This window comes from Coregonus lavaretus, assembly GCF_964263955.1.
Source record: "Coregonus lavaretus genome assembly, chromosome: 38".
Taxonomy (NCBI): Eukaryota; Metazoa; Chordata; class Actinopteri; order Salmoniformes; family Salmonidae; genus Coregonus; species Coregonus lavaretus.
The window spans coordinates 27331789-27346193 of NC_140025.1; the positions used below are offsets into that span (position 1 = coordinate 27331789).

At 38.5% G+C, this 14405-nt stretch overlaps 1 protein-coding gene across 1 annotated transcript in view; it reads left to right on the top strand.

Moving 5' to 3' along the window:
* Window positions 1-206: 206 nt before the first annotated feature.
* Window positions 207-14405, top strand: part of LOC311112106 (butyrophilin subfamily 1 member A1-like) — a gene marked incomplete at both ends in the record, with an annotated part of 30927 nt that continues 16728 nt past the window's right edge. The window contains 4 exons of the mRNA XM_084155083.1: window positions 207-225; window positions 543-890; window positions 2722-2886; window positions 2989-3123. Of these exons, the coding sequence (XP_084011209.1) occupies window positions 207-225; window positions 543-890; window positions 2722-2886; window positions 2989-3123 (667 nt within the window). The remainder of the gene's footprint in view (window positions 226-542; window positions 891-2721; window positions 2887-2988; window positions 3124-14405) is intronic.

Consider the following 14405-nt stretch of genomic DNA (forward strand, 5'->3'; position numbering starts at 1 on the left):
CCTAGAGGCATGTCTGTTCTACTCAATATATTTTTATCTGAACATACCAGTGTTGTACCCTACTACTGTACGTGTTTATTGACGCAATAGATTAAATGTCTTATAATAACTGCAGTTATGATGATATTGTCATCAATAGGATGTCCTTTATCTTTAACACAGGTCTGTGGCTGAGGTTGATGACACTGACAGCTCTGACAGTTCGCATGGCAGCTCAAAGTCCAGGTGAGCACATCAACGGTCTAATAGTTGCAAAAACATTGATTTCTTCCATATAACTGTCTTAGCTTTTTTCATTAAAACTTATACCCTCTTCATAATGCATTATAAACACATGTATGCCTTATGAGCTGTACATAATGCATTACAATGCACCATATACAGTAGGTGGTAATAACTGCTCATCAACATCTATAACCACATTTATAGAGGATTAAGACCAGGCTGTAAATCCCTTATGAAGCAAAGTGTTGTAATGCCCTATATAAATTGCTAATTTTCACACCCTCTTACAAGCACTCTACATCTCACTCTTATCTCAGCGGTTTTCACTTTAAAGGTCCCTCATGGTCTGATCTTGACCGTGTTGAACTCCTCGGTCTCTCTGGCTTGTGAACTCTCACCTCTCTTCAATGCGGAGCCATTGGAGGTGCGCTGGTACCGGTCCGGTGACTTCAACAAACCTGCCTTGTTGTACAAAGATCACAAGATCCAGGAAGCCCCTGTGGACCCCCGGTACAGGGGCAGGGTGTCTCTAACTGGGGGGCTGGAGAGAGGGAACGTATCACTGACACTGGAGAGGGTCACTCTAGAAGACAGGGGGGAGTATGTGTGCCATGTCAGCAGCGCACAGTGGTACGAAAAGGCCAGTGTCTTCCTCACAGTAAATGGTAAGGGACTGAAGACTGCACTGTGCTTGTGTAGACAGTGTGGAATGGGTAGCTACAGTGCCTTCAGAAAGTATTCACACCCCTTGACTTTTTCCAAATGTTGTTGTTTTACAGGCTGCATTTTATATGGATTAAATTGAGATGTTGTGTCACTGAACTACACACAATAATCCATAATGTCAAAGTGGAATTGTGTTTTTAGAAATTTTTACAAATTAATTAAAAATGAAAAGCTAAATTGTTTTGAGTCAAGAAGTATTCAATCCGTTTTGTTATGGCAAGCCTAAAATAGTTCAGGAGTGAAAATGTGCTCAATAAGTCACATAATAAGTTGCATGGACTCACTTTGTGTGCAATAATAGTGTTTAACATTATTTTTAAATCACTACTACATTTCTGTACCACACACATAAAATTATCTGTAAGGTCCCTTAGTCGAGCAGTGAATTTCAAGCACAGATTCAACCACAAAGACCCGGGAGGTTTTCCAATGGTTCACAAAGAAGGGCACCTATTGGTAGATGGGTAAAAAAAAAGAAAAGCAGACATTGAATATCCCTTTGAGCATGGTGAAATTATTAATTACACTTTGGATGGTGTATCAATACACCCAGCCACTACAAAGATACAGGCGCCCTTCCTAACTCAGTTTCTGGAGAGGAAGGAAACCGCTCAGGCATTTCACCATGGTGATTTTAAAACAGTTGTATGGTTTAATGGCTGTGATAGGAGAAAACTGAGGATGGATCAACAACATTGTATTTACTTTACAATACTAGAAGGAAAAGAAGGAAGCCTGTACAGAAAATAAATATTCCAAAACATGCATCCTGTTTGCAATAAGGCACTAAAGTAATACTGCAAAAAATATGGTAATAAATATATAAATTTGTCCTGAATACAAAGCGTTATGTTTCGGGCAAATTCAACAAAACACTTAGTACCACACTTCATATTTTCAAGCATGGTGGTGCCTGCATCATGTTATGGGTATGCTTGTCATTTTTTGGGATAAAAATAAACAGAATAGAGCTAAGCACAGGCAAAATCCTAGAGCAAAACTTGGTTCAGTCTGCTTTCCAACAGTCTGGGAGATAAATCCACCTTTCGGCAGGACAATTACCTAAAACACAAGGCCAATGATCAACAAACAACTTGACAGAGCTTGAAGAATTTAAAAGAATAATGAGCAAATATTGTACAATCCAGGTGTGCAAAGCTCTTAGAGACTTACCCAGCTTACTCACAGCTATAATTGCTGCCAAAGGTGATTCTAACGTATTGACTCAGGGGGTTGAATACTTATCTAATCAAGATATATTAGTGTTTTATTTTCCACTTTGACAGTATTTTGTGCAGATTGTTGACAGAAAAATGACAATTAAATCCATTTCAATCCCACTTTGTAACAAAATGTGGAAAAAGTCAAGGGGTGTTAATACTTTCTGAAGGCACTGTGTTTAGCTGTGTGTGAGGGACAGACAGAACAGTTGCACTGCAAATATACTGTAATATTCACAATATTGTAGTGAAATGGATATTGTAACTTTAGTTTAAAGGAATAGTTCACAAAATGACATTGGTTTACTTAGTCTGTAAGCAGTCTATGGACAAGTGGCAGTCTAACACTGCTTACAGGGTAAGGAAACCAATATGCCATTTCGTAACTTGGGTGATCTCTCTCTTTGAAATGTAGAGAGAAGGTGGCAATTGTTTATGCAAGTTTAAAGTAACCCAGAGGAAAATGTAATGCACACAATTAAATAGATTCTCACAATCATTGTCCTCACGGTTGTAATTTGCCCCACCTCCCGCCTCATCTGGCCATTAGTACTAGGTGGTACCCCAGTGGTCTCTGTTGCTGAAGCAAGAGGAGGAGGAAGTCAGGTGAACGTTACCTGTTCATCAGAGGGATGGTCACCACAACCTACACTCACCTGGAGAAACAAAGCGGGGACAGAGATCAGAAATGGACAAGAAGTACTCAACACTCCAGGTTATTGCAGACACTAGTCTGGATCATTACTGCAACTATGTACGGCTGTTTGTGTCTGTCTGTGAATAAGTGTGTATATCCCCCCCTTGCTCTCTGTTTCAGATCCTCAGGGCTTGGTGAGTGTGAGTAGTTGGCTGCTGTATTCTCCCTCAGACTCCGATTGGCTCTCCTGTACAGTCTCTCTGTCTGAGGAGGTGAAGAAGGAGAGTAGAATCCTGCCCAGAGCTCCAATGGAGAGTGAGAATCTCAGAAATCTTAATCAGTATCTCATCATTTAATATCTTAGTCAACTTAACACAATAAGTTAATTATACCCACAAACCAGTCAACAAAAAAAACTTGGACCTGTTGTGAAATGGACCTTGGGCTTTCCTACACGGACACCTACCTGAATAAATTAATTCTTAAAAGATAGAGACTTGGTCTGAACGGACCCAAAGACAACCAGACCCGGTCTGATCCAATCTGAGGGAAGCAGCAAAAGAACTTAACTGGAGCTGTTAAAGCGCGATGGAGAGAGAAACGGAACCACTCTAGCAGGGGGAGCGGCTGCGTGTGTGTGTGTGTGTGTGTGTGTGTGTGTGTGTGTGTGTGTGTGTGTGTGTGTGTGTGTGTGTGTGTGTGTGTGTGTGTGTGTGTGTGTGTGAGTAATGCGGGTCCAGGCAGGGAGAGAGAGAGAAAAACAGCAACCAAGCCAACTCGCACTAGTTAGACTAACTTCTAGCTGCCATAGATCTTGGTCATTGTAGTCTATCCTTCTCATTTACCTTTTAATTCCGTCATTTTAATTCCATATTCCATTAATTAGATATGATCAACAGGTAACTGACACAATAAAGAACACTTCAGTAAATGAGGGATAAAAAGTATATTGAAAGCAGGTGCTTCCACATGTGTGATTCCTGAGTTAATTCATCCTTAAGAGTTGATTGACGCAACATAATAAAAAAATACCAATCAAAATCCGTCTGTTTAAGATAGAGATCGTTTTTTTGTATTGGCTGCGTCTCAATCCACTACATACGCAAATGCAATGGAAAGTGGTAAACTAATACTCTATGGAAAGATACGCCTCTCACAAACACGATGTTGTTCTCCGTCTTGCTCTACGACCCCCACAAGCTCCACGGGACTCGTCTGAAGTCGGTATCATCTGTGCCAACTTCTGTGTGTCGCGTTCGAACCGTTTGGGCTACAAACTAATCTGACCACTATATGGAAAGATGAGGCTCTCACAAACACAATGGTCTTCTCAGTTTGTACGACCCCCACAAGTGTCACGGGACTCATCTGAAGGTAACCCGGTAGCGGTTTAAAAAAAATGAAAGTATGGAAGTAATAACATTTTCTCTTTGGACCTGTGTTTGCAATGTATCCAATTTTAGTTTGTGTGGTTGTTGGTTTAGCTTTCTGTAACTTTGTAGCCAGTACGGTCTGCAAGTGTATGCGCTTGTTGCGTCATGATTGCAAGGTGTCCCAATATCTTTTCCAACTGTCCCGTTATCTGGTTTTAATGTCCATTCTAGAATGCCCTTCTAGCCAATAAGAAACGGGTATTCAACATTGCTTTCTTATATATCCTAGATATAGTACAGACATGTCAAAACCTTATTCCTTATGATAAATGTTTTTGACTGTCTGTTTTGCCATTTATGAATGTGTTATTCAATGCAGTTCTATGGAAGCAGGTAGCCTAGCGGTTAAGAGCGTTGAGCCAGTAACCGAAAGGTCGCTGGTTCAAATCCCGAGCCGACAAGGTGAAACATCTGTTGATGTCACCTTGAGCAAGGCACTTAAACCTAATTGCTCCTGTAAGTCGCTCTGGGTAAGAGCGTCTGCTAAATGACTAAAATGCAAATGGCCTATAGTAGTAAATGCCAAATCCAATATTTTATCAAATCGTCTTTTTTTCATACCTAAAGGGTCTTAAAATTCAAATTCAAATAGCAAAATGATCCATGGTATGACCATCTCCATGGTATGACCATGTTAGATCTCAGAAAAGATCAAATTGTGAACCCGCGACCCAAATTTATCACATAAAATGTATATGTCATATCTCACAATTGATTGGACTTCCCCAATTTAGTATTTTCACTGTGACAGAATGTTTATTTTTTTCGTAGATTTCCGTTTTTCCACAGTTCTAGCTAGCGCTGCAGTGAGTGTGGGGCTGCATAACCCTGTGGCATAGCTTTCGCTCTAGCTCTCCCTGAGTGAGAGAGGTCTGCACTTTGACAGACAGTCCAACAACGAGTTCGAGGGGTTTAGGAACTTAGACACATTTTTGAAATGTGTCATTATTCCCCTTTAAGACACTTTGTCGGTGTTTCCTTTATTTTGTCAATTACCTGTATCTCCTAACTCTCTTTACACACGGGGAGGCTCTTTTACTATAGTGATGCTTTTGATGACTTGTGATTGGCCGGCAACAACAGCAAGCTTCACGCACCACTTTCGTGAAAAGCAAGAGATTTTCACTCTCTCTCTACGTCACCAGTCGCGTTCGGGTCTGTACAGGTCCTTACGGGCAAATCGGTTATAATTACAAATACCAGAGACCCATGACAACTAGGTCCAACCCGACTTTTCGGGTACAGGTGGACCGGTGAAGACCTCTAACATGTTGTCTCGAGTTACTATATCTACCAAAAGACAAGATCATAAACTTGGAAAATAAGACTCACTTCAGATTTTAAGTACAGATTTCTTTAAATGTAAAATGTTTAATGGTTTGATAAATCCTTGTATAGGTCATTGGAGTCTTGGAGCCTTCATCACAACTCAGATTATTTTACTGCTAGTCTTTGCTGTCATTGGGCTCTTCATCTGGAACAAAAAAACTGGTATGTCAACAAGCTAACACATATTCAATTAAATGTGAACAGTCTATGCAGACGGTATTAAGTGTTGTCTAATCATTTAGGGGCAAATCTTAACTTCCACTTAAGTAAAATGTTAACTTAGTCATGCATAGATGTCAATTGGAGACTTTGTGAAAATTCAACTTAAGTGAACGTTAGGATTTGCCGCTTTATAATATTAGGTGTAATGATAACATTGAAAATATCCCTGATATAATACAATACATTTTAACAAAGTAATATTGCATGACCTACTTATATTAATATTAGTTTCATTTTATTTCAGATAAAACAGAGTCTACTGAGAGGCCAGGTATTACTTCTATATGTGTTACTATTGTGTGTATTTCTACACATTTGATAACATGATTTTAACATATTTGGTTTCTTTTTTTTGTAACGTCTTCTTTTAATAGAAGAAACAGCTCTTTTCGCAGGTACATTTTGTTTATTATTTAATTATATTTTTATTTAACATTGCTCTGTCGTAGCCGGCCGCGAACGGGAGACCCATGGGGCGGCGCACAATTGGCCCAGTGTCGTCCAGGGTAGGGGAGGGAATGGCCGGCAGGGGATGTAGCTCAGTTGGTAGAGCATGGCGTTTGCAACGCCAGGGTTGTGGGTTCGATAAAATAATGTATGTGCTAACTGTAAGTCGCTCTGGATAAGAGCGTCTGCTAAATGACTAAAATGTAAATGTAAATGTAAGGTAACTTGAATGAGCATTTATTGTGTTTTGTAGTGAAGATTATGTTTGTTGATTATTTGATGTAAAAATTGTGTATACTGTATATCTACAGTACATTAGCTAAATAATATGTGTCACTTAATTAGAAATTGACTAAAATACGTTTAGAATTAAACTCAGTAAGGTGGTGTTCAAATTAAATAGATTTTCTATTTTCAAATGGTATTTCTTACTATGACACTCTGTTTCTAATACATCTCCAGGTGAAGTAGGTAAAAGTCAAGTGCCAAATGAAGGTACTGTTCCATTAAAGAGTCTTTAATTGAAACAATAACAAAGTGTTCACCCCACCTCTGTTTTCGTTAAAAGCTAAGGCGTGGGCCTGTATAAATGTAACCACTCTCAAATTCATACACAGAGCTACGGATGCAAGGACTGACCATCCATGATATCAAAATTGTAGTTTTAACCTTGCCTGGAAACCCGACGTTGAGTTGCACTGAATTGTACTAAGGGCAGAAATGAGCGTTTGAATCAGGAACGTTTCCTCTCATGACCTCTACAAGCCAGAATGTAGAATAAAAATATATTTTAACGTACTTTACCACATTACGGTTGTCCATGCGGTTGGCCCTTTTGGCAGTAGAAATGTGAGACAACACATCCACAGGAAAGTATCATTACTTTCCAGCTGAAATAATAAATACAAATATTATATAAATGTTCTAAAGCAAAAAATATACACAAGTAATACATTATCTGATGAAATTGCTTTAGAAAAGGAGCACAAGATAGGGGTGTCCTCTCTCCCCCCTCCTGTTTGCACAGGCAATTGAACCACTTGCAGAAACAATTAGACATGAGTCAGACCCAAAGATAACAGGTATCAGTATTGGTAAACATGAATATAAACTAAACGTATTTGCAGATGATCTCCTGATATACCTGACCAATATAGAAAACTCAATGCCCCCCTTGCTAAAAATATTTACATAATACTCTAAAATCTTAGGATATAAAATGAATGTGAAAAAAAAGAAACAGAATAATGGCAAAAGAAAAAAAAATTACTCATGATCTACAGCAATCCTTTAAGTGGACCACAAAAAATATAAAACACTTACTTAATAAGTGACAACAAACAACAATGATATAAAAATAACTTTATTTTATTACTCAAAAATATGAGAGCAGATCTAATTAAATGGCATAATCTTCCCATAAATCTTACAGGTAGAATTAACCTCTTCAGAATGGCATGGCTCCCAAAGTTTGGATATTTATTCTTGGTAATATCAATTACCCCACTGAAGACATTCTTTAAAAAGTATACTCTGTCATAACAGACTTTGTATGGCAAATAAAGCTCATAGAATAAAAAAGAAAGATTAACATCTTCCTTAGTCTGAGGGAGGTTTTAACCTTCTAGACTTGGAATTGTATCAACTCGCCACCCAAGGATTTTACTTTACATATAATTAAATGCACTAGAGGAACAATGGGTACATATTGAAGGTTAGCATGCTCATCCCCAGAATCTTTTCCATGTCTATTTTCAAAGGATAAAGCTAAGAACATTAACACTTCATAGTTAAGAACACTATAACAACATGGAAGAAAATATATCACTCCCGAAAAACACAACCATATGGATAGCTTTTAAGAATTCGCCGATAAATTGGTATACATGGAAAACTAAAGGCATAGAAATCGTAAATAAATTAGGAAATAAATGTATTTCCATGACAGAATTAGAAAGCCATTTTTGACTGACCAATGTAGATATTTTCAAATACATGCAACTTAAAAGTTTCATATCAGAACATTTTGATTTGAAATCTTTTGGACATCAGAGCAATCTTGAGGGAATCCTATTTGAGTCAGTAAAGGATATTCACAATATACACTACCGGTCAAAAGTTTTAGAACACCTACTCATTCAAGGGTTTTTCTTTATTTTTACTGTTTTCTACATTGTAGAATAATAGTGAAGACATCAAAACTATGAAATAACACATATGGAATCATGTAGTAACCAAAAAACTGTTAAACAAATCAAAATATATTTTATATTTGAGATTCTTCAAATAGCCACCCTTTGCCTTGATGACAGCTTTGCACACTCTTGGCATTCTCTCAACCAGCTTCATGAGGTAGTCACCTGGAATGCATTTCAATTAACAGGTGTGCCGTCTTAAAAGTTAATTTGTGGAATTTCTTTCCTTCTTAATGCGTTTGAGACAATCAGTTGTGTTGTGACAAAGTAGGGGGTATACAGAAGATAGCCCTATTTGGTAAAAGACCAAGTCCATAGTATGGCAAGAACAGCTCAAATAAGCAAAGAGAAATGACAGTCCATTACTTTAAGACATGAAGTTCAGTCAATATGGAACATTTCAAGAACTTTGAAAGTTTCTTCAAGTGCAGTTGCAAAAACCACCAAGTGCTATGATGAAACTGGCTCCCATGAGGAATGCTGCAGAGGATAAGTTCATTAGAGATACCAGCCTCAGAAATGGCAGACCAAATAAATGCTTCACAGAGTTCAAGTAACATGCACATCTCAACATCAACTGTTCAGAGGAGTCTGTGTGAATCAGGCCTTCATGGTCGAATTGCTGCAAAGAAACCACTACTAAAGGACACCAATAAGAAGAAGAGACTTGCTTGGGCCAAGAAACACGAGCAATGGACATTAGACCGGTGGAAATTTGTCCTTTGGTCTGGAGTCCAAATTGGAGATTTTTGGTTCCAACCGCCGTGTCTTTGTGAGACGCGGTGTGGGTGAACGGATGATCTCTGCATGTGTATTTCCCACCGTAAATCATGGAGGAGGAGGTGTTATTGTGTGGTGACACTGTCTGTGATTTATTTGGAATTCAAGGCACACTTAACCAGCATGGCTACCACAGCATTCTGCAGCGATACGCCATCCCATCTGGTTTGGGCTTAATGGGACTATCATATGTTTTTCAACAGGACAATGACCCAACACACCTCCAGGCTGTGTAAGGGCTATTTGACCAAGAAGGAGAGTGATGAATTGCTGCATCAGATGACCTGGCCTCCACAATCCCCCGACTTCAACCCAATTGAGATGGTTTGGGATGAGTCGATCCGCAGAGTGAAGGAAAAGCAGCCAACAAGTGCTTAGCATATGCGGGAACTCCTTCAAGACTGTTGTAAAAGCATTCCAGGTGAAGCTGGTTAAGAGAATGCCAAGAGTGTGCAAAGCTGTCATCAAGGCAAAGGGTGGCTATTTGAAGAATATCAAAAATGTGTTTAACACTTTTTTGGTTACTACATGATTCCATATGTGTTATTTCATAGTTTTGATGTCTTCACTATTATTCTACAATGTAGAAATTTGTAAAAATAAAGAAAAACCCTTGAATGAGTAGGTGTTCTAAAACTTTTGACCGGTACTGTAGGTAAGATATACAATACCTTGCAGAAAGACTTTCCAACTGACAATCTCTTAGAAAAAAAATATAGACTATTGGAACCAAGATTGAAAAATAACTGATATTGATGGAGAGAATGTTGGAACACAACTAACAAAATTACAGTTAAAACTGTACACTTAATCCAGTATAAACTATATAGTTTATTATAGAAGAGACAAAATTCACAAATTTACAGCACATTAGCAGAGTCATGTAAAACTAACAATGACTCAATAATCCATGCCTTCTGGGAATGCTATAAAGTCCAAAAGGTATGGGCGTAGTTAGAAAGTTGGCTGTCTGAAGTATTACAATGTAAATGTACTTTTAATCCGTCTGTCTGCATATTTCAAGACATGGCATATGAGTGCAGTGAGATACCCGAAAGGTTGGACGATACTTTTGTCATCAACTATCTTGAAAAAAACGGATACTTAAAAACTGGAAATCAACCAATCCTCCATCATTAACACAATGGAAAGGTCAGATGTTTTATTAACTAAATGTTGAAAGTGCGTGGGCGACGGAGAGTAACAAAATGGTGCAGTTTGAGGCCATGTGTTGGAAAGTGATGTGGGCTCTGGAGATGGGGGTTTGACCAGGTGGGTCTGAGCAGGTGTTATGTCATTGATGTTTTATGTGCATTTGTATGCTGACGTTTGTATGTGTATGTTTTGTATTGTTTAAAAAAAAAATAGGAAAGTATAATTACATCAACTTTTCAAAGCGCTGGTAGTGCTTTCAGATTTCTATCACCTGAAGAATGCGCAGAACCATGTAAACACGGGCACGAGCTCGGCAAGTATGCATGCGTCTCATGCATGTATTTTTATCTTGCGCGTATGCTTCAGGTGATAGAAATCTGAAAGCACTACCAGCGCTTTGAAAAGTTGATGTAATTATAGTTTCCTGTGGATATATTGTCTCAAATTCCTACCGCCAAAAGGACCAACCGCACGGACCACCGGTAAAGTACGTTTAAATATACATTTATTCAACATTCTGGCTTGTAGAGGTCATGAGAGGAAACTTTCCTGATTCAAACGCTCATTTCTGCCCGAAGCAGAATTCAATGGAATTCAACGTCGGGTTTCCAGGGAAGTTTTAACCGTGTTTTGAGGCTATACAGTGTTTGTTTACATTTACATTGTTTAAAAACATTGGAGTAAATCTTATATTTTGGGCTCTGATGTGGTAAGACAGTTGAACTAAGTTCATGAGGCATTTATAAGTTATAGTCTTCGAGAATCAATGGTACATATCATTAATTTATAAGTCAAAAAATGAATGTAGCAGCTAAGGATTTAACTTAATGAGTAATGTATCATGCATCGATCATAGAGATCAATCAATATGGTTGATTCATATTACGTATCAATAATAAACTATGTCAATAATCATATGTTTTACTCATGCAGAATGTGGTATGCAAACTGCCAAGGAAACAACTACACACAAAGATGTAAATGAACCAAAAGGTAAATTTATATTGACATACCTTTTCAATATTGAAAGTTTTTTTCTAGGTTTTTAGAACTTATTCACCCCACAAGCACAGTCATTCAGGGTTATTAGCATTTATTGAACACCCATAAGACGAAAAGGAACCCAATGTCTATTTTCAGTTGATAAGATTAGTGGATAAATATTTATCTGATTTGATTTGTTCATTTACAGCATGGGGCGAAGTGAAAAGATTCAAAGGTAGGACACATGATCAAAGAACTAACATAATATCATTACATGGCTGTACCTTCATCAAGTTACATCCATATCAGCAAACCATGTGAGTGAATGAATTCACCAAATCTTATTCTCTTTTTTTAGTGGAAATCACTCTGGACCCAAAGTCTGCTCACCCTAACCTAGACGTGTATGCAAGTAAAAGGAATGTTTTTTATAAGAAGTCAAAAGTAACTGATGTTCCCATGGCTCTTCATGTCTTTAGTGAGGACATATTCCGCTCCGGACAGTTATACTGGGAAGTGAGGGTGAGGGAAGATAATATTTTTAACAAAGAGAAACAGTCATGGTATGTTGGTGTAGCCACATACGAAGCCACTCAGTCAAGGGCTGTTGTCCCCTTAACCCCTGAGAACGGTTTCTGGGTTTTTACATATGAAAAAGGAAAATGTTATTATGTCCCTGGTGACCCTCAAATGCCAGTATGTGGAAATGAAAGCCCTTTCATATTTCAAAGCCTACCAGAATCTGGAAAAGCAATTCTTACAACACTTGGAGTGTTCTTTGATTGTGACCGACAGATGCTTTCCTTTTATGATGCTGAATCAAAGGCACATCTCCACAGTTTTTTTAACGTTGTGTCGTCTAACACATTCTTAAGTGTATTCAGCCCTGGGTTCTGTGACGAAATCCCCTTAACAGTTAAATGACTGGATGACAAAGGTGGAAATAAATAATAAATAAAATCCCATTGTGACACTCCGAGACACATACAGGGAATTCAGCTGCATAGACACATTATACTTGAAATTTGAATCTCAACAACGCTGTTGAGTTCTGTATTGACATAAACTAACCAGATATTGAATTCATTTAATTTTCAAAACTCCAGCGCAACACCTCCAGTCAGTGGTCTATTCAGTGCATTGAACAGACTGGACCAGGATGCCAATAATGAAAAAGACTGACATACCCATACAATTGTGCATCCTCTGACATAGGAGACTGAAGTCTGATTTTCATCAACATTTAGTAAATGAGTAAGCCTTGGGGGTGTGGTTTGATGAAGAGGAGATAGTGGAAGTACAGACACTCAGACTAAGTGAGGGAGTTTATGGGAGAGGGAGGACTAAGTTATTATTCCCACTCTTCTGTTATTGTTTGTAGAATTCAAAGGTGCTATTTCACATTTTGCCCATAGGGAGCGCAGGGGCACGTGCTACCACGGATTTGTCCTGTAAAAAAACTACTACTAGCCACCTAGCAATTTTATGAAGTTGGGAACCCACATAGGTTCCCAATCTCCCAACCGCATAACTAGCTACCAAGAAGCCATTTGAGGCCATCAATCAAGTTAGAGTAGCTAGCTTGTCTAACTACAGAGCCCATAGTGGCCGTCAACGGCCTTTCTTTAAATTACTATAACGGCCGCAAACTGCCTTGTTTTTCTAACAATAATATCTGTGTCAATATTGCGTAATTAACTTGCTAACAACCTGTTGTCGTATTCACATGGCTGTTGTCATGAAACAGAAACTGGAAACAGGGTATGCTGTCATGTAGATTTTAAAAATAAAAAATACATTACTTACTCAAAATGACGGCGCCGACGCGGCCACGACTTTACACTGTGGAAGAGGCTGTATCTATGTTGGTTGGTGATACGGATTCGGACACGCCCTTGCACTTTGAAAGCGATTTATGTCGAGGTGAATGAAATTAGTAAACAGCAGATATATGTTTGGGGTTGTTGATGTTTGATTCTGTGAAACTTGTGTAATAGCTCTCAGATTAGCAAATCCTGTAATGATCATTTGGTTGGTACAGGCAAGCACATCAGCGGTGAAGCAGGAGCTCGAATGATTGCTCTCTGTCTCATGGAAGTGTTTAGCTGTACATAGTCAGCTAACTAGTTGTTATATGGTCAGCTAACTAGTATTGTTTCTACCGATGTAATTCATATGGAAACGGCTCAAGCTGCTTTCTATAGCTATCTAGCTAGTCTGTCAGGCAAGAAAAGTTGTGTGTGGCGGTATATTTGGGCTGCGCTTGAGAAGCGTCAACCTCAGCTGTCACTTTCACTAGCTAGATATACAGAAAACCAGCTAACTAGCTACCAAAATGGATATTAGAGTAATTTGTGTTTATCTGTTGTGCTTAGGTCATGGTTTGTCCTGTTTGCTAGGTACAGATATTCATATGCTATACATTGCCTCATTTTCCTATTATTTGACAGCTTAGCGGTCATGTTAGGGTAGATGCCCGCGCAGTGGAGCTCATATGATATTGAGTTGCAGTGATATATATTTTTTAAATTATTTTATTTAACCTTTATTTAACCAGGTAAGCCAGTTGAGAACAAGTTCTCATTTACAACTGCGACCTGGCCAAGATAAAGCAAAGCAGTGCGATAAAAACAACAACACAGAGTTACATATGGGGTAAAAAAACATAAAGTCAAAAAATACAACAGAAAATATATACAGTGATATTTACAGTGTGTGCAAATGTAGCAAGTTATGGAGGTAAGGCAATAAATAGGCTATAGTGCAAAATAATTACAATTAGTATTAACACTGGAATGCTAGATGTGCAAGAGATTATGTGCAAATAGAGATACTGGGGTGCAAAAGAGCAAAATAAATAACAATATAGGGATGAGGTAGTTGGGTGGGCTAATTTCAGATGGGCTGTGTACAGGTGCAGTGATCGGTAAGGTGCTCTGACAACTGATACTTAAAGTTAGTGAGGGAGATAAGAGTCTCCAGCTTCAGAGATTTTTGCAATTCGTTCCAGTCATTGGCAGCAGAGAACTGGAAGGAATGGCGGCCAAAGGAG